This window comes from Rhinichthys klamathensis, unplaced genomic scaffold (genome assembly GCF_029890125.1).
Source record: "Rhinichthys klamathensis goyatoka isolate OS25496 unplaced genomic scaffold, OSU_Roscu_1.1 h1tg000019l_1, whole genome shotgun sequence".
Taxonomy (NCBI): Eukaryota; Metazoa; Chordata; class Actinopteri; order Cypriniformes; family Leuciscidae; genus Rhinichthys; species Rhinichthys klamathensis.
The window spans coordinates 8,096,752-8,117,848 of record NW_026606570.1 but is presented as its reverse complement, the minus strand read 5'-3'; the positions used below and the strand labels follow the sequence as shown (position 1 = coordinate 8,117,848).

Sequence of the window (21,097 nt, the reverse complement as noted above, 5' to 3'; positions counted from 1 at the left end):
CTTCCTCTCTATCCAACATGCCTCATCACCCTCGCCACACTTCCCATCCGATACACCCCCTGTCATTGTTTCCACTCATTCCTTCTTCCTTCCTTTTTTTATTTTTCAATCACAAAGTGACAAGGAAAGTGCCGCCTGTCAGGCAGGCCTTTAGCTTCAATGACACCGAGAAAAGCGACGAGGCCGTGGGCAGCCCAGCCGGTGAACGGGGTGTCAGCACCTGTGCCTGTATCCTTCCCTGTCCATCAGTGTGCAGGTGAAGCAAATGATTGGATCCAGTCAGCGGCTTGATTAATGAGAGGCCCGTCGGATCCGGGACAAGCTATCAATCACGTCATTAGGACCAATGTGCCCCGAAAGAAGCAGAACACCCCCTCCGCCCACGGAATCCACTGCATTCATCTTCATCTGTGCATGCATGCCGTCAAAGCCTGCCAGGGTCACCGTGATGGAGAACAATCATCTTCTCCTCTACAAATTACTTTGCAAAGACAAGAGATGAGGGAGGTGTGTGTGTGTGTGTGTGTATGCGTTTGTGTGTGTGTTGACAAGCTGGGGTGTGGGTGTTTTTCAGAAAACCCGCTTTCCGCCGACACACTGTACGCTGATTGTTTACACCGGAGGCAGTGCCTGAAAGTGAAGGTTATTTTAATGAATAGTAATGGTTCCACTGACTGTCTAAGACAGGCGATACATAATCACTCTTCCTTTTTGCTATCGCCCTTTTTTTTTTTTTTGCCCTCACTCTATTTTTTTGTTTTTTATTTTTCCTGTCATTGTGATCAGCGTTTCTCGGAACACTCAAAGTTTGATATATATATATTTTTTTCTAGCTCTGTTATGACGCTAAATCATTTTCAATAAGGCTATTTAACTCTGAGCTTTTGTTCTGGACATGACTTGGAATATACGGTAAAACTTTTCTTTCTTTTTTTTTGCCGACTGTGAAAAATAGCATGAAGAATTGGCCACTTTTCAAAAGTGCTCAAAAATCAATAGTTTAAAGAAATGATTAGTACAGGATCATTATTTAAGGCAGGGGTTTTCAAACTCAGGTCTGGAGAACTCGGGTCTCAGATATAAACAGTGAAAGAAAGCAAGAAAGAAAGAAAGAAAGCAAGCAAGAAATAAAACAAGCAAGAAAGAAAGAAAGAAAGAAAGAAAGAAAGAAAGAAAGAAAGAAAGAAAGAAAGAAAGAAAGAAAGAAAGAAAGAAAGAAAGAAAGAAAGCAAGAAAGAAAGAAAGAAAGAAAGAAAGAAAGAAAGAAAGAAAGAAAGCAAGAAAGAAAGAAAGAAAGAAAGAAAGAAAGAAAGAAAGAAAGAAAGAAAGAAAGAAAGAAAGAAAGAAAGAAAGAAAGAAAGAAAATAAGTACCTAAATATATTTTTTGACAGTGTCACAGGATTATACATGAAAAGTATAGCTGCCTTTATAATTTAGAAGTCCCTCAGAAAGGTATAGCATATTTTGGGGTATGTGGCATTAAAACGTTTAAAACCCCTGATTTAAGGTACACATTATCTGCCATAAGATGATGATTTAAAGTACATGCCCATCTTTATCATTAGGGCTCAATAATTCACAAATGCAAAATGAGGCCCGTCCCAATTTGCGTCCTTATCCACATTAAATACCCGGGTGGTGCACTTAATTAACCGGGAGGAAAAAAGAAAAGCAAATTTAAAAAAAGAAGTGGAATGTTAGACACTTCATGCACTCAACGGTTGAAGATTTAATTAGGCAGCGGAGGGAGAGGCTATCAGACTCCAACCTTAAATGACAAAATAACTTTAGAAAGTCTATACACTATGTACTTATGCACTATGTACTCAACCGTGTAGTGTATACAGTAAGTGCAGAGTGTATAAGTGCATAGTGCGCACAGTATATAGTAGTATCGTTCGCTATTTGGGACATAACTAAAATGACTTAAAGTACATGATTCAAGGATTGCAACACTTTTTTCAGTGGTTCAAGTTTGATATCTGCACTCAAATCCTGTGGGTGACATCAAACCCATTTTGAAGTACACATATCAAAAAGCTTGAAACGAAGAGCTACAGGCTATGAAAAGAAAACACAGAAAACAATACATAATTATTTTGCCAAAGGATGAAGGGTGAAGTTAATTAAAATAAAATAAAATGAATGAAGGGCGAGAAGTCTTTAAAATGACATCAAAATATCAAACGGCAGCAGCTAGACAATGAAGATAATGTTAGATTAGATAACTGGTTAAACACATTAAAATGCTAAAAGCCGGAAATCATCTTTCATATGATGAAGAAGATTAATTAAGAATTTGCTCTTATGGGCTTAAAATCTTGGGTTTAATTGGCAGTATATTCCGGCGGGCTCATTTGAAAACATCTTACCTCTCGCAGCAAAGCTTTCGTGCCTTCTGCAGCTGCATGGAGGTCCATTTGGGCTTCTTCTCTTCCAGACACTGGAGCACCTTATGGACCAGAGGCTTGGGAACGCCCTTCTGCTGGCCCAGGCTGACCTGCAGACATTCTGATAGCAGACTCAGCCTATCCTTGGCCCATCTCTCCAGGGGCAGTCCAGACAGAAGCTCCAGGGTGTCCCCGCTTTCTAGATCCTGACAGAGGCAGACCAATAAGACCCAGAGGAGCAGGCCGGTAGACCTCAGCTGTCTGGTATGCTGGGAAAGCCTCTTCTCAGCCATGGTGAACAGAAAGCGCACAGGCAGTGGAAGGGAGGCTATGGTTGACGGAAGGTGGGTGAAGATAAAAGAGAGGGCTTGGATAGCTAGATTCATACTGCCTGATTGGAAGAAAGAGAGAATGAGGAAAGAGTTGGTTTGATTTATTTTTCTTCTTAAATAAGGCTGATCCGTTTACAATAGATATGTTCAGTGGAAAAAATTATAATAAGTTACAAATGTGGATGGATGGATGGATGGAGAAAGCTTTACATACTCTTGTTGGTTTCATTCAGCTTGGGATCTTGTGGAATGTAGTTCCACTCTTTTGGGATTTTGCTTAGGACATTTTCGGGTAGGTGTTGTCGAACCAGGGGTCCAGACTGATCTTTATTTTCCTGCATCATGCTGACCAGGTGGCTCAGGATTTTGGTAGTGGATTTACAAACAATGGACCTGATGTATTTAAACAAAGCTGGCTCATCTTTACTGGAGTCTGGGAGAAAGAGAATAATCTAAGTTATTGAGGCTTAATGATCATTTCCAAACTTACTTTGTAAATTCATTAGACAGTGACACTGTGTAAAAACAATCTTATTTTTTTTGTATCATGATATTATATTTGGTCACAGGACATCACCTCAGAGAAGGATAAGGATATTGGTGTTTCTTCATTTATGGGCACTTTTATTTCCTAATAAAACCGAGCTTTATTGAAGCTAATAATGTCCAGTTGTTTCCTTTTGTTGTATTATTCTTCTGTTATAATCTTGTTTTTGTTATATTATTATTTTTGTATTAATCTATTTTCTTTTTGTTATATCATTATTCATATTATGTTAAAGGGTTAGCTCACCCAAAAATGAAAATTCTGTCAGTAATTACTCACCCTCATGTTGTTCCAACCCCGTAAGACCTTCGTTCATCTTCGGAACACAAATTAAGATATTTTTGATTAAATCTGAGAGCTGGATCACTCCTCCATAGGCTTCTTAAGGGATCGAAACTGACCGGCCCAAAAGTTATGAAAGACATTGTTAAAATAGTCTGAGTGACTACAGTGGCTCAATCTTAAGTTTATCAAGCGACGAGAATACTTTTTGTGTGCAAAAAAACAAACAAAAATAACGACTTTATTCAACTATTAATTTACGGCCGTGATATTTCACGTAGTGAAACTACGCAAAGCTTCTAGGTTGTACGTCACACGCATCACACACATGACCAGCGTCGGCCAATAGTGAGCCTACGTGTGACGTGCAACCTAGAAGCTTTGCATAGTATCACTACGTGAAATATCACAGCCCACAGAGAAGGAAATGATTAGTTGAATAAAGTCGTTATTTTTGTTTGTTTTTTGAGCACAAAAAGTATTCTCGTCGCTTGATAAACTTAAGATTGAGCCACTGTAGTCACTCGGACTATTTTAACGATGTCTTTCATAACTTTTGGGCCGGTCAGTTTCGATCCCTTAAGAAGCCTATGGAGGAGTGATCCAGCTCTCAGATTTCATCAAAAATATCTTAATTTGTTTTCCGAAGATGAACGAAAGTCTTACGGGGTTGGAACAACATGAGGGTGAGTAATTACTGACAGAATTTTAATTTTTGGGTGAACTAACCCTTTAAGGTCACATTCAAACTTATCAATAATACATCATTTTTGCAACAATTTATAATACTTTTATGTATAGGTTGTATTGTTTTACTATTGTCCCAGACACAGATATGAATATAAATATAAATGATTTATTATTATACAATTGTATTAATTCATTCATTAATTCATTCATAACTAATAATCTTAACATAGCCCTAATTAAAATAAACCGCTGTTTAATTTTCTAGAGAAACAAGGGAAAGCAAAATGTCTGAATTCTTGCTCTTAGTAAGCAATTAAATACAATAACAGATTTTTAAAAGTGGGTTCAATTTCAGAGTTCCATTTTCAAATTTCTTCCACAGTGCCAAAAAGTAGAGGTAGAGGAAACAACTAAATAATTGTAATACCGATCATTTTCCTGACCAGCCCAAACAGCTCTTGTAAATGGCACAATCAAGGTGCTAAGAAAACTTCATAAGATTATCTTTAAGTAGGAATGGACATTGAAACACAACACCTTACATCAGTACAACGGCATACAAGACACACTCTCCTTCTCCCTCGTCTGTCATTTGTCTAATTTGTGCAACTATAATTACCACTCACATGTAATAAAACAGCACAAAAAAAAAACATGAGCCCTTCAGCTTGGATTAAACCCCCTGAATAAAAGCTGAATCAAAAGGTGTCAGGTGATAATTGCAGTTTCTATGTCAGCATGCAAAATCAATACGGTAACCATTAACACAACAGAAAATGTTCATGCTGTGGCTTTTACGGAGAGGAAAAAGGAGAAGGCAGAAATGTAAATAAATGCAATCAAAGAGACAGCTAAAGGTTTAATTATGGCTTTGATTTGATGATGGGCTTCCAGCTGGTCAGATCTGATATTCAGGCAATTAGAGGACACAGTGGGGGCACATGGTGATAGTGTTCCAACTGGACTGTAACTAAATGGCCACATCTGACTAAAATTGTGTCTTTTTGAAGTCTAAACAAATGTAGGGCAGCAGAGCATGGCAAATTCTGCACCTGTTAAGTTGTAAAAGTGCTCCCAAAGGTGTCTCCGGTCCAGGTATCCCTCTAGCGCTCGACTTAAAGCCCTGGGGACGTAGTTTAGGGAGGACAGGATGGCAAAAACAGCTTCTAAAAATTCTGCGGCAGCTGTCTGAGTATCAGGGGACACCTCTATTCCTCGGTCCACACAGAGACCTGAAAGCACATTTCAATGGTTATTTTAAATTATGTCAAATGCTAAAAATAACATGGCTTAACAGTAAGAGTGGCCAAGGGGCCGGTTGGAGAGACTTTCAGGATATTTGACAGGACCATTTTTGGCTCAGTCAGGTGATGCCTTTCTTTCTTTTTTAAATAAAGAAAACAAAGCATAACCCTTCAAAAGTTTGGGGTAGGCACCTTCAGCACTGATATTGAAAGAAGTCTTGTATGCTCATCAATAATTTACTGAAAACAGTAATATTGTGAAATATTAACACACTTTAAAATAACTATTAAATTAATATATTATAAAATGTAATTTATTCCTGTGATGGCAAAGCTGAATTTTCAGAGGCCATTACTCTTCAGTGTCACGTGATCCTTCAGAAATCACTCTAATATGCTGATTTGCTGTTGAAGATAATATATATATATATTATTATGATCATCCTCACAGTTGAAAAGGCTTGCTTTTTTTTTCTGTAAACCATAATAAAAAAAAATCTGGTTTCTTTGATAAATATAAAGTTCAAAAGGAACAGTATCTATTTGAAAGATTTTTGTCTTCATAGTCACTTTTTTTTATTAATTTAATGCATCCTTTCTGAATAAAAGTATTAAATTCTTTAAAACTAAAATTAAATCTTACGGACCCCAAACTTTTGATTGGTAGTTTATATATAGTAGAGTTGCACGATTCTGAATAAATTGCGAATCTTTTTTTTTTCCAAATCATGATTCTCCCATGATTCCGAACAGATACCTAAACAAAGTACAAGAGGTTCTGACAAAATATTAATTACTGGAGTGTTAAACAATGTTTAATTAAAGGTAGGGTAGGCAATTTTTGTTATACTGATTGAAACTCTCTTCACATCCTGATAGCAATCAGTAATAGGTCTAAATATTAAAACATGTACATATATCTTCTATGAAAGTCTCAGGACCAAAAAATGTTTGTCCAATCATTGCATTCGATACGATTTCCTACCTGCCTGTCAACACATGTACCCAGATGACCTACTACTTCCAGTAAGATTCTGAAGTGTGCATACAATGGACACTTTCTGTCCCATGAGGCCACGGGAGAGGATTTGTGAGCGACAGTGATGCGATGTAACTGACGCTGGTAGGTCACGTGATAATAACAACATGGCAACTGTAGTAGGTCCAAATTACATCCATACTAAGCACATTCATACTATATAGAACATACTTTTTAGTGGTCGTGAAGTAATTTCTTATTCAAAATAAGTACCTACTCGAGATTATGGTTTAAGATGCAGACAATGCCATCGATTGCCGCAGACAAACAGCAGTCACCTTTCACAGTTCCTCCTGAACCAAAACAACGAGATTATGCTGCGTTTACACTATATCATAACCGTAATTACGAGACACAACCCGTGACGTTCTACCCGGAGATGTTCTTGGATTTTTGCGTTTCTCTGGCAACACTATCAATGACAACTGAATCTGCAGCAGTCAGGTGGTACAAGAGGTCTGCAAGTTGTTTACATTCATTATTCTTGTAATGTTATGTGCTTTGAGACAAGAGGTAATTTAACGCCATCTCTACTAATGCTTTGCAGACTCTGCTGTGCACGTTCATGTGTTTTGGAAGATCTTATGCTTTCAAAGCTAGCTTGCTATTGCTAGCCTCTCCGAAATTGCTTATCCTACCTTTAATATGAACGAATCATTTTTTAAAAATCGGGTTGAGTGAATGATTCAATGACTCACTCATAAATACTTCGCTTGTTTCACTACTGGATGAATCAGTGTTTTTGAACAAATCTCTTGAATGATCTCTTGAATGACAAATACATTGTTAACAGTCACTTATCGCCACCTAGTGGCATAACTATGTGATCGATACAAGTTACTCTATTTTGATCTCTACCGTAGACATCAGTGCTTTTATCCATAATATAAACTTTTATCTCAGTAGGTACTTCTGTGATTACTTTAATATCTGTAACACAGATACTGTGCCGTTTCATACCTATACATAATAACTTCTCTCTCTGGGTCAGCAGCAGCACCAACACAGATTTGAATGTTCAACTCAAAGTTGAAATAGACAGGAGAATCAATGTAATTTAGGAATAAGATCAAATGGGTGTTTGAATCGAGATCGCAATCTTTTAACGATTAATCACGCAGCTCTAATATATGCCTATAGTCCTAATTTAGATTTCTGGAGAGTTAAAACAAAGGTCTAAACTAAACACAACTTTGAGCTTACATACTGTAAGACATCTGAGCCTAGCACAGGAAATTAATGTCTTGTAAATCAATACAGTGCGAAAGGTCCATTTTAAGGCAAAAGCCGACTGACTGTCTAGACAAACACATGAAAGATGAGACCACAACACCAAGATGTGACTGAATGACCTTGTCCAAATGTTGTCAGGTATGTGGGGTTGTAGAGAGATGCAGGATGGTTGTGCCTTTGGTTCAGCCCGTCAGTCTCGCTCTCTAGCGATGACAGGCGTTTGAATAGGCGATTGAATGCAATGCAGCATTCAATGAGTGTCTTTGATAAAAAGCAGGCTGCTGTTTGCACTTTTTTGACAAATGTTGGACTGTTTTGAAATGACAGGCTTAAATTACCTGTCGTAGTAGAGCGTGTGGTTAGCTAATACTGTTTTGCTTAACAGGGACCCTGAATTCTGCTGCTGGTAAGGGACTGATGGGAATCGACTTTCTTTTGCTACATGAGCAAGGAAAACAGGAGGCTATAGATGCATTTTACATACTTTGTGAGAAATTGTTTGGTGTTTTGTTCTATCTTTTCACTGTAATTATCCATTCGCTACTAGAAAAAGGTTTAAATCAGAGCTGTGGTGTAGTTGTAAAGTTATTGGCTGTGACAGATTGTGTGTTCCGCAAACATTGCTGCTTCAGTATTTGTAGATCATTTTTTCACGTTTCTACGGTATACTGGAAAATAAGCATTTAATACGTTTTAAAGGCTTTTATTGACATTTAATATATGCAAAGAGTCAATATTTACAATGCTGATCCTTCTTCATAACCTCTGAAATTCATTCTGGCATGCTGGATATCAGCTTCTCTGCCAAATCCTGACTGATGGCGATCCATTCTTGCCTTATTAGTGCTCGGAGATGATCACAATTTGTGGACTTCTGCTTGTCCACTTGCCTTTTGATGATTGATCACAGGTTCTCTATGGGATTGAGATCCGCGGAGTAAGAAGTGTCACCAAGTGGCTTCTTTGCTGCCCTGATGATATGATTAGTGAAATTATGTTAGCTAGTGAAATTTGTGTCTTTGTGATGAAGCTTTTTGCAATTATTTAAAATGCATCTGATCACTCTGCACAATAATCTAGAAACAATGTGAATCAACAAGCAGCAAACTTTGCGAAACACAACATTTATGTCACTGCCAATACTTTTGGCCACAGTTATGTTGGGTATTGCATGTTCTTACGACCACATTCAAAATACATTTTTACTAAAATACATTTTAGTAAAATATACTCAATGATTTAAAATGACTTGGATTTTTTCCATCTGGAACTGACAGGTAGTGCGAGCTGTGAGGACAGGAGTAAGCTGAAAAGAAAAAGTTATGTCTCTTTGAAATAACATGCAATATTTAATCGTTCACAGAACACAAATGTTTATTTTAGCAACCAGTTCTTGGTTAAAATGTATAAGGTAATGTATATTTTTAAATAGCTTTTTGCATTCAAAATTTTCTACACTTATTCCATGAATTCTCTTTAATGTGAACATACTCATATTTTGTATTTTGAGCACTTCTTGCGTTGTTTTTGTCTATTCACGATGACTCGCTTGGTTTAGTCCTCAGTTGTAAGTCGCTTTGGATAAAAGCGCCTGCTAAATGACTAAATGTAAATGTAAAATGAGGTTACAAAAGTCTTGCATGCATAATAACTATAGAATAATTAGCAAAATTCTGTTTAAAATAGATATTACATTAAAAAAAAAACGTTTGAAAACAGCTTTGACAATAGATAAATGCTATTTAAGGTCTGTCATGTCACAAATCCTCAGTTAACAGTTTCCAAAAAGGACATTAAAAGAAAAAAAGGCATTAAAAAATGACTAAGGGATTTTACAAAAATGAGTGTACTTATGTGAATGGCCACAAGGGGCTGGACAGGTTAAAGAGCTGCCTCTTCGCAATCATCCGTTTATGAGCCGCCAGATGAACCGTGATAAATGAACTGCTGGCGTTTCTCAGGGGAGGGGATTCCACAAACCAATTCTATCCTCCGTTAACAAACCTTTTGCAACCTTGACGTGTTGCCAACAAACACACCTGTTGATTTACCGGGCCTCACAGATGAGTTTCCACTGGAGGCCCTTAATTGGAACAAGACATCGCTATCAGTCCCTTAAAGAATTCCACAAACAAGCTCCTATTTAGAGCACAGCTTAGCGCTAAGCGCTCCCAAACTGTGCTGAGAGACAGCGACTCAAGCGAGGAACTTTAAAAGAGGTTTCTCTAAACGGTAGACAACCAAGCCACCGCGTTTCTTCTTAATTAGCCAGGCTGCGGCCAGGCAGTGTTGATTTACGGCGACGTGATTCCCACACCAGAGCACGCAGGAAGACGTGCTCTCAGCCGAGCTCGGTTATTAATGAGCTCCGCCATAATGTGAATTAATGTGCAAGCACAAAACAGCCTTTAAAGGTTAGACTTTTCAGAGTGGAAGGAAGAAAGAGGAAAATCTTTAAAGGTCATTCACTTTGCTCTCACATGAGTGTTTACAACTGAGCTCTATTGATTCAGAAATGATGAGGAGGTTGATGAGTGCGATGATGAGTGAGTAAAACAACATTCTCACAACAAGCCGGATGAATCTCCCGATGTGCCTGAGGACGAAACACAAATCTGATGAAGCTGAGAAGAGCATGAGATTGTTTAAAAACCAGGTGGATCTGCCTTACTTCGCAAACTAAAATGTGGCTGAATGAGACGAGCCTTTTAAGACCTCAGCAAGCATTTACTTGTTAGCAAATTCAACAGAGCGTAATTTCAAATGTTAGACTAGCAATTAACGATTTCTATGGCTTATTTTGCAAGAATGCAAGGACTCGGCATGGTTCCACTGCGCAGGTGTTGGGCGACTCGAGCGATGTTATCGCCGTGATCAGTTCACAAGTGCACACAACAGCCTATTTAAAATAAGAAGATGCATGCAAAATAAAGACCCATTAAAAACAGGTGCAGGCTATTAAGCGTAGCAAGGTCACTGGGCCATCCTTACAGCTAATCAGTTTTTCCACCAATAAACTGTACTTAATTCATTTGTGGAAACCAATGAAAGCGTCCATGTGCTTCAAAGAGCGTCACCTTGTATGCTCTTGTTGCATGCAAGCCAACAAAACTACATGTTTTGATATTTTGCCAACTTTCAGTATTAAAGCAAGAGTAAAAAAAAAAACAGCATCATTGGGAAGGGTACATGCAGAGTTCAACAAGAAGTGTGTCAAGGGATTAAGAGTCTTACATGAGTATGAGATGATGATCTGTAGCAGCAAGCAGTCCTTGTGAAGGATATTCTGCAGAAGTAGAGCTGGATTATAACAGGGTCCAGATACCAGTAGCTCAAACAGACATAAAGAGGATCCCTCAGATGCTGGGAAATCCCTTAAACAACAGAAATACATCAATTAAGGTCATGTCAACATTCAAATGTTTGGACGATTATTTTGTTGTTGTTGTTTGTTTTTGGAAAAAAAGTCCCTTGTGTTCACCAAGGCTGCATTTCTTTGATTGAAAATACAGTAATATTGTGAATATTACAACTTAGATTCAACTGTTTTCTATTGTGATATATTTTGAAATGTAATTTAAAAATTTCTCATCATTCTAATATACTTCTACTATAATTCTAGAGAAGGCTGTCTTTCAACAGCTTTCTATTTATTTAAATGAAAATGGTATTTTTGATAAGTTCCAATCGGGATTTAGGGTTAAACACAGTACAGAGTCAGCCCTTCTCAAAGTGTCAAACGACTTGTTTTTAGCAGTCGATTCAGGAAAGTGTGCAATCTTAGTTTTAATTGATCTGACTGCTGCATTTGATACTATAGTACATGCTATACTACTGGAGCGTCTAAGAGAGTGGGCAGGGATTCAGGGAAAAGCTCTTAATTGGTTTAACTCATATCTTTCTGGGAGAACGTTTTCTGTGGAATTAGGTAATTTTTCGTCTACGTCTGCTCTTATGAAGTGTGGGGTTCCACAAGGATCAATATTGGGTCCGGTCCTATTCTCTATTTGCATGCTTCCATTGGCGGATATTTGTAAAAAACATAATATATATTATCATCTTTATGCCGACGATACTCAGCTTTATCTACCTATAAAAATGGGGGATAATTCAGCCCTGCAGTCTCTTTTTGATTGTTTTAGTGATATTAAGGAGTGGATGTCTGCCAATTTCCTCCACTTAAACGATTCAAAAACTGAAGTGATAGTGTTTGGCCCTCCTAGTTCTACTAAACATATAATTAATCAATTAGGCCTTTTTAAACCGAAGGTTCATAATCAAGCTAGGAGTCTTGGAGTTATTTTTGATGCAGAGTTAAAATTTGATAAGCATATTAATTCTGTGGTTAGAGGTGGCTTCTTCCAATTAAGGAATATAGCGAAACTGAAACCTTTTCTGTCTTCTCATGATTTGGAAGTTGTTATGCATGCTTTTATTACGTCCAGACTGGACTATTGTAATTCATTGTACTATGGTATTTCTCATGCATCACTTTCACGTCTGCAGTTAGTGCAAAATGCTGCCGCAAGGCTTTTAACCGGGACAAGAAAGTATGAGAGTATAACACCTGTACTAGCATCCCTTCATTGGCTTCCAGTCAAATTTAGGATTAGGTTTAAGATTTTATTATTTGCTTTTAAGGGCTTACATGGGATGGCACCAAGTTACATTAGTGAACTTCTTCAGCAACATACATCCTCTAGGCCTTTAAGATCTGTACATAGGTTTCAGTTAACCACTCCAAAGTCTCGACTTAAATCAAAAGGAGACAGGGCCTTCTCTGTTGCAGCGCCCTGTTTATGGAACAGTCTACCCCTCCATGTTAGATCTTGTGCCACCCTTGATGCATTTAAATCTCTTTTAAAGACTTATCTCTTCTCTCTTGCTTTTGACTGTAATTAAATTCTTGCAATTGTTTTATACTTTGTTTTATAATCTTAGATTATATGTGCTGGGCTATATGTAAAGCACTTTGGCCAACGTGTGTTGTTTTTAAACGTGCTATATAAATAAATGTGATTTGATTTGATTTGATATACTAATTTGATGCTTAATAAATGTTTTGATTAAAAAAAAAAGCCTGTGCTAGACTAACTGGGACTTGTCACAGCTCGTACATATTGTTGCTCTTTTGTTTGTTTAACTGCTTCTATTGTCCCCCTGATTTGTAAGTCGCTTTGGACAAAAGTGTCTGTTAAATAATTGCATATATATTTCTTCTTATTATAAATATTGAAAACAGTTGAGCTGATGAGCTATACTGTACATCTATAGAGTTGTTTTTACAGTTGATACATACACTCACCTAAAGGATTATTAGGAACACCTGTTTAATTTCTCATTAATGCAATTATCCAATCAACCAATCACATGGCAGTTGCTTCAATGCATTTAGGGGTGTGGTCCTGGTCAAGACAATGGGAAAGAATGGGAAAGAAAGGTGATTTAAGCAATTTTGAGCGTGGCATGGTTGTTGGTGCCAGACGGGCCGGTCTGAGTATTTCACAATCTGCTCAGTTACTGGGATTTTCACGTATAACCATTTCTAGGGTTTACAAAGAATGGTGTGAAAAGGGAAAAACATCCAGTATGCGGCAGTCCTGTGGGCGAAAATGCTTTGTTGATGTTAGAGGTCAGAGGAGAATGGGCCGACTGATTCAAGCTGATAGAAGCGCAACTTTGACTGAAATAACCACTCGTTACAACCGAGGTATGCAGCAAAGCATTTGTGAAGCCACAACACGCACAACCTTGAGACGGATGGGCTACAACAGCAGAAGACCCCACCGGGTACCACTCATCTCCACTACAAATAGGAAAAAGAGGCTACAATTTGCAAGAGCTCACCAAAATTGGACAGTTAAAGACTGAAAAAATGTTGCCTGGTCTGATGAGTCTCGATTTCTGTTGAGATATTCAGATGGTAGAGTCAGAATTTGGTGTAAACAGAATGAGAACATGGATCCATCATGCCTTGTTACCACTGTGCAGGTTGGTGGTGGTGGTGTAATGGTGTGGGGGATGTTTTCTTGGCACACTTTAGGCCCCTTAGTGACAATTGGGCATCGTTTAAATGCCACGGCCTACCTGAGCATTGTTTCTGACCATGTCCATCCCTTTATGGCCACCATGTACCTATCCTCTGATGGCTACTTCCAGCAGGATAATGCACCATGTCACAAAGCTCGAATCATTTCAAATTGGTTTCTTGAACATGACAATGAGTTCACTGTACTAAAATGGCCCCCACAGTCACCAGATCTCAACCCAATAGAGCATCTTTGGGATGTGGTGGAACGGGAGCTTCGTGCCCTGGATGTGCATCCCACAAATCTCCATCAACTACAAGATGCTATCCTATCAATATGGGCCAGCATTTCTAAAGAATGCTTTCAGCACCTTGTTGAATCAATGCCACGTAGAATTAAGGCAGTTCTGAAGGCGAAAGGGGGTCAAACACAGTATTAGTATGGTGTTCCTAATAATCCTTTAGGTGAGTATATATATATATACATATATATATATATATATATATATAGCTTGGTTTTAAGCCAGTTATTTACATATTTTGCTGTAGTGTGTCAGTAGGAAATATCAGTTTACATTTCCAAACATTCCTTTTCCATTAATTGTAATAATCCAGTGAGATTTTTGTGTGCACAAGGAGTCTGACAACAGCTGGTATGATCCACACAGAGATCTGATCTCACCATCATCGAGTCTGGCTGTGATTACATGAAGAAACTGAACAAACGGAGACAGATTAAATCCAGAAGAACTGCAGTAACGTCTCTAAGATGCTTGAAGAAACCGACCTGCAAAGCTACCTGAAAAACTATGTGCAAGTGTACCTAGGACAAAAACTGTTTTAAACGCAAAGGGTGTTCACAGTTAATTGATAAAATCTGTTTATTACATTATTTTTGAAAGCACCCTCACTTTACAGCATTTTTACACAAGTGTCTAAAACTTTTCGTAGTACTGTAGCTTTGGAGGTCGGTTTCTTCAAGCATCTTGGAGACGTTGCCAAAGTTCTTCTGGATTTAGTCTGAGATGACAGAATGATGACATCAATTTTGGGTGAATTATCCCTTTAATCCCACAGACCCAAAAAATATGTGATATGTATAATTATATAATTTATATTTCTAATTGAATGTTAAATCGACAGTATTAAAGTGAACCAAATAAACAATGTACAAAACTAAAATATTAAAATATAATATTAAAATACTAGAATGTCAATTATCCATTTATTCACCAGCAAACCTTTCAGTGATGCTTAAAAAATATAAGTTGACTGGAGATGGATAAAGTCTAAAGCCCCATTACAGTTGTTTTATAGAAAGCATTGGTAAGGTAAAGAATGTTAGGAATCCAAGGACATCTCCTCTTCAGTCAAATGAATGCATCAGCACAACAGTTCTATTACAAAGAATCCAACGTCATGTGATATTCATTTTCCTCAACCACTGTCTGAAGACTTTAAACAGCCCTCACATACGGAAAACCATAAAAACCTCAGTCAGGGTAGCGTCAAGTTTAATTTTTGACAGGATTTCAAACAAGACTATGAGAGATACAAGTACAGTGTGTTCAATGGGTTGTACTGTTTAATTCAATTTAGCTGACGAAACATCTTTCATAAAAAAAACTCTATAAAACAGATTTGAAAAAGAATTTTGAAAAATACATGTGATTAGGACCTTTATATCATTTATATTAACTGCAATTCTATCCTTCACAGCCTCATTTTCAACCGTGTAAAATGTAATATAGTGTCCCAAATGATGGTCAATTACTGTATTCATCATCACTGCACTATTATGCTCTCTTCCAGTGACCAAACCACATCATTAGGGCCACACTAAATTAGAAAAACCAAACAATACATTATTTACACCTCTGTTGAAAACAGGGAGACTGAGTGGGGGAATTAATTTAATTTTTATATATTTTTAAGAAAAAATATTCTATCTAGTTTTCTGGATATATTATATTCACGTTGACTCTAAATGTCTACTGTAAATACCAAACCTATACTATAAAAATAGAAATAGAAAAACAAAAACCTGCATCATGTAAGTTGAGGTGTGGTCATATTAGTTCAATTTTAACGATATGTTGGGGCAAAAAAAGGCCCATTGTCCATTGTGAATAGTGTAGCGATATATGAAGCATGACTCACATAGAAGTCTATCTGTGGTCATCACTCATCACAGAAAATTCACATGATCAATTGAAAATCTGCAAGGGGAAATCACCTGTACGTGAAAAGGCTTTATAACAAAAGTCACATGAACAAACAGGTCTCATCGCACCCGCTTGTCTTAGAAAGTGTTAACAGCCATTTTATTCGATTTAAATATCTAAATAGCAGTGAGAAAAACAAAAAGGAAAAACTTTTAGATATCAATCTGCATATGGAGGGACATCCGTTATGCTCATCTTTGCTCGCTCCTATATTTAATAACGAATCACATACAAAAGACCTGAACCGGAAGCGATGCGACTTGTTTTACAGAATACAGAAGTTTGTTGCGCATAACACCTATTTGTTGATTGCGTGGATTCCTATTGTTATTTTGCCTGTGAAAATTCAACGAACAACAGTACCTTTAATCAAACATTGATTATCTGTATTGAAACAGCATGTAACAATTCCAAAATGTGTTTAAAATACGTTTATTTCCATTAAAGGAATAGTTCACTTAAAAATAAAAAAAGAGTATAGTATTGGATGATCTCTGTATAATATCAGTCTTTAAATGCAAGATTTTTAAAGTGTGCCTAAAGTATAATTGTTCCATAGTTAATAGTACTTGCAATAGTTCCACTTTAGCAAAATCAAATATACTTAAGTATATATTTAGTTGCACCTCAGCACTACTTCCGGATAACTAAAGGTCATCAACCACAAAATTAGTTGATCCAATTTAGCCGACTTTTAGTATACAAATTTAGTTTACCAACAGTACAATTGCAGGGTATTTATATTAAGTACATCCATATTTAAATGTATTTGTAGTATACTTGGCATAAAATAAATGTATTTCAAATACATTTTTGGTATATTTATATTTTTCACTAGGGTAATCAAGTCTTTAATTGTCATTCTAAAAGTATCATATAAACGGGCCCCATGCAATAAAATAAAAATAAATCAATACAACTATTCAAATGGCCACTGACATCTCAATGGTAATAATAGTCATGCTTACTTTAGAACAAACCACTAAATATCATTATTTATCTCTGACCTTAGGTGCAGAACAAGTATTAAAGTGAAGGGTGAGCTCTGCAACATAACATGAGAACATTATGCTTTAGTTAAGCAACAGATTTGTCATGTCAAAGGCCCGGTAATCCACCCGATATCCCACTTTAATGGTCCTGATAAATCTGTAAGCTACACCATGAGGTCAGGTTTCGCTGCATCTCGAACTTACACACGTGTAGCTAAAAAAAAATCCCTGCCTGCCCATAATGCTCCTTGATTTATTGATATTTCTTGTCTCTTTATTAATTTTTTATTTAATAATCCAAACTGTCAGTTTGTTGGAGTGTTTGAGTGAGAAGAAGAGTTTGATTTTGGTGCGTGGCCTCTTGGCTCTGGTGGGGCCCTCACCGAAAGACCCTCAGGGAGTCTTGAACACAGCGAGGCTAAATAAATAAATAAAAAAGGAACAGGCAATAAAAAAGCACTAATTTAAATCCCTTGGACTTCATGGAAGCGGAGCCGGTGGGGCTGACGACCGGTGATTTGTGTAAGCGGGACACGCGATGATATCACGCTGGAGTGGGAGTCTGGAGCTGTGCTGGGGGGCTTGAGGAGGGTGATGTGAGATGTGGCTGACATTCACAGTCCTCCTACAGGCTCCGTTTCAGCCTTTCACACCCGGGCTGAAGACCCGCAGCGCATGTCAGCATAAACAGCATGACTAACTATGGCATCTGCATCTGGCCTGCATTAAGGGCCGTGAGTCTGGGGGCCTGGTGACTGCAGTAATGTAGTGAGTGTTTGTGTGCATTTAACACATGGACGAAAACTGAAAGGCCACACTAGCCTCATTTGGGTGAGCGGCAACAACTCACCACATTGTGTGTGTTTTTCTTGTAATAAAACTTAAAAATGGGCTCAGAGGTACAGCACAATCTGGTGATGCTTTTATTGTGTCTATGGAATCTTGGGGTAATGTGTTTCAAGTATTTTATTTGAATAATATTACATTACTATTATGTAATCGGATTGGAACACTTTTTGGACATTATATTTTAAATAAATAAGTAGCGGAAGTATTAGTTATAAGTAGCATATTATTATTATTATTATTAATAAAGACATATGTGTCCACCTCAATTAGTGACATTTAAATACCCATGAATATAAATAAGTAGCCGAAGTAATAGTGATAAAAATATTATTATTATTATTATTAAATACATATGTGTCCACCCTCAGTAATCACATTTAATATAAATATAAATAAGTAGCATAAGTATTAGTAATAAGTATATTATTATTATTATTATTATTAAAGACATGTCCACCTTAGTAGTCACATTATATAATCATTATGTGAAAAATACACTTGTCAGTAAAATTTTGGAAAAAAATACTTTTAATCAGCAAGGATGCATACAATTGATCAAAAGTGACCATCATTTATAGCTCATCATTTATATTGATATTTAAATTTATATTTAAAATATTCTGTTATTTTGAACTTTCGATTTCCACAAAAAAATATAAGCAGCACAACTGTTTTCCACATTGATTATAATAATAACCTTTCTTGAGCCCCAACTCAGCATATTAGAATGATTTCTGAAAGATCATGTGACTCTGAAGTCTGGAGTAATGATGCTGAAAATTCAGCTTTGTCATCACAGGAATGAATTACATTTAAAAATATATTAAAATACATATTTTTTAATACATAATTATTTTAAATTGTAATTATGTTTCACAATATGACTGTTTTTACCGTATGATCAAAAAATGCAGCCATGGTGAGCATTAAAAACTAATCGACCGCAAACTTTTATATGGTAGTGTAATTCTAATTATAAGACATCTCTGGGGAGGAACATGGCATTGACCCTTTTAATATGTGAAAAATACCTATTTTAGCTTCAGGTTCTAAAGGGTTAATGGGTTAATCATTGACCACTGACTGAACACTTTGGTTTGTTGCTCAATACTGTCAGTACCTCAGCAGCTCCTCTGTGAACAGTGTAGGGTTCATTACGCTCAGCCACATTGTGTCACGACTCTTCACTCCCTCTGGAAATTTTGGAGTTCTACTACCTCCTCCACCACAGCCTCCCTGAAAAACCCTGGAGAGAATGAGAGAGAGAGAGAGAAAAAAACCCCAAATAAATAAATAAACACACTCTCATCAAATGACTAATCTTGCTCCTGTAGTTCTCAATAATCCAGCAAGTTTATCCCGACTCTTGTGTCACCTGTGCAGCTCCGCCAGAGGTGATGTAAGGATGACCAGTACGGTCAGTAGCTGGTTACACAGGCTGTGTATGGACCACATCCAAGATCCACGGGCTGCATCTGGCCTTAGCAACTCCTCCACAGACTCACACATACTCCACATCAGATGCTCCACGCACAGCAGAAGAGCTGTAATATCAACCCTGGAGGAGGCAACGAGACACCTCATATTAGGAATAACTCAGTCTCACTGTCACACTGTGTCCTAACCAAGATTTTCTAGCAAAAGAATAATGTCTTTTATGTGTAATATGTGCTATTTGATAGAGCTACACTGTATGGCCATATTTGCTTGTTGATCATTTCATTTGAAAATCAAGGCTATTAATAGTAAGATTTCATTGGTCATGCCAATCACAGTGCTGATTCTCAACACTGAAACAAATACTAACCCCAAACCCTAACTTACACCCTAACTTCAGTATAGAGTTGGAACCCCATCCTGATGGATAGGATTATGTCACAATCATACTTAGTGTCAAATTTAGTGTCTTTGGGCCCTATCATACACCTGGCGCAATGCGGCGCAAGTGTTTTTTGCTAGTTTCAGCCCGACGCAGTTATCATTTTCAGGCCCTGCCCCACATTGTTTAAATAGCAAATGCATTTGTGCCTATTTGTGCGCCCATGGGCGTGATGGTCTGAAAACGAGCTGTGCATTGTTGGCACGTTGCTATTTTGAGGCAACTGAAATAGACTGCGCCATTGACCAACTGAAATGTATTTATTTTTTGTTATTTAAAGAGCGTGTTAGTAATATGAGCCTATCGGTGGGTGATCAACGCGCGTACACTCTGCTTATTACACACACAGGCTTCTCCCATAGATGGTCTTCTTGTGCGCTTTAACCTCGCGTATGGGCAGATCTCCGCTTGCAAATTCCACCATGTAAATAGCGCAAGCAGGCCGCAAGCAGAACTGGCTTTTAAAGGGAATGGGAGATGAGACTCTGATTGGTTTATTGCATGTTACGCCCAAAACACACCCATTACTCATTAAGAGAATATGGATAACCCTTTTAGACCATGCGCTGGGCGCGCCAACCATTTTTCCTGTCGTTAAACTAGCAAAAGTGGATTCGGACATGCCCTAAGTGCACTTGCGCCATGAGTTTTAGATCGTTAAAATAGGGCCCTTTATCTCAAATCCCGTACTTTTCCGGCCTAATAATTCACATGCACATTCTAGAGTAAACAAACAGGTGATGCCTGTTGCCAAAAAGGCAATTGACTCTTTTAATAACAAAAATAAAATTAAAAAATGGGTGTTCCATTCTAACAGCCTCCATACTGAGCATTTGGATTTCTCTATCATTCATTTTTAAATGAATGACCCATTTATTTGTTATACTGTCACTGAACAGATAAATAAATAATGCTGTCATGGGTTTTGACCCATGTGTGTCAATAGTAAAAATATTTTGTGGAAGTTTGAATTATTTATCTAATCTATCTATCTATCATCCATCCATCCATCCATCCATCTATCTATCTATCTCTACTTTCAGATACATATGTATCATTAAGTAACCTCAAATCAATGAGTGCATTATGTACTTCTGTACAGTCTCTCAGTATCCAGAGAGGTTGAGTAACCCACTTTGGTTTCCATATTAAACTCAACTTTTCATCACCTACCACCAAGTTCTGCTTTACAGCACAGCGAAAGTTCCCCTTTCACCAGATAGGAGAAAAAGAGTAGGGAGCAGAGTCAGAGCCCATCTGCTTGGCAGACCCTGAGCTCACCCGGCACTGAAGAGCTCATAACCGGGTGTCCTTGCAGAAAGAAAAAACGTTCCCTCCATTCATTTCTTCAGTGCAGCCCTGGGCG

The 21,097-nt window shown here is 37.5% G+C and overlaps 1 protein-coding gene across 1 annotated transcript in view; it reads right to left on the bottom strand.

The window, feature by feature from the left end:
- Nucleotides 1-21,097, bottom strand: part of kiaa0825 (KIAA0825 ortholog) — a 163,868-nt gene that overhangs the window by 91,309 nt on the left and 51,462 nt on the right. The window contains exons 11-16 of the mRNA XM_056238189.1: nucleotides 19,228-19,410; nucleotides 18,973-19,098; nucleotides 10,993-11,132; nucleotides 5,295-5,474; nucleotides 2,938-3,156; nucleotides 2,374-2,782 (exon numbers count right to left, since the gene is read on the bottom strand). Coding sequence (XP_056094164.1) covers nucleotides 2,374-2,782; nucleotides 2,938-3,156; nucleotides 5,295-5,474; nucleotides 10,993-11,132; nucleotides 18,973-19,098; nucleotides 19,228-19,410 — 1,257 coding nt within the window. The remainder of the gene's footprint in view (nucleotides 1-2,373; nucleotides 2,783-2,937; nucleotides 3,157-5,294; nucleotides 5,475-10,992; nucleotides 11,133-18,972; nucleotides 19,099-19,227; nucleotides 19,411-21,097) is intronic.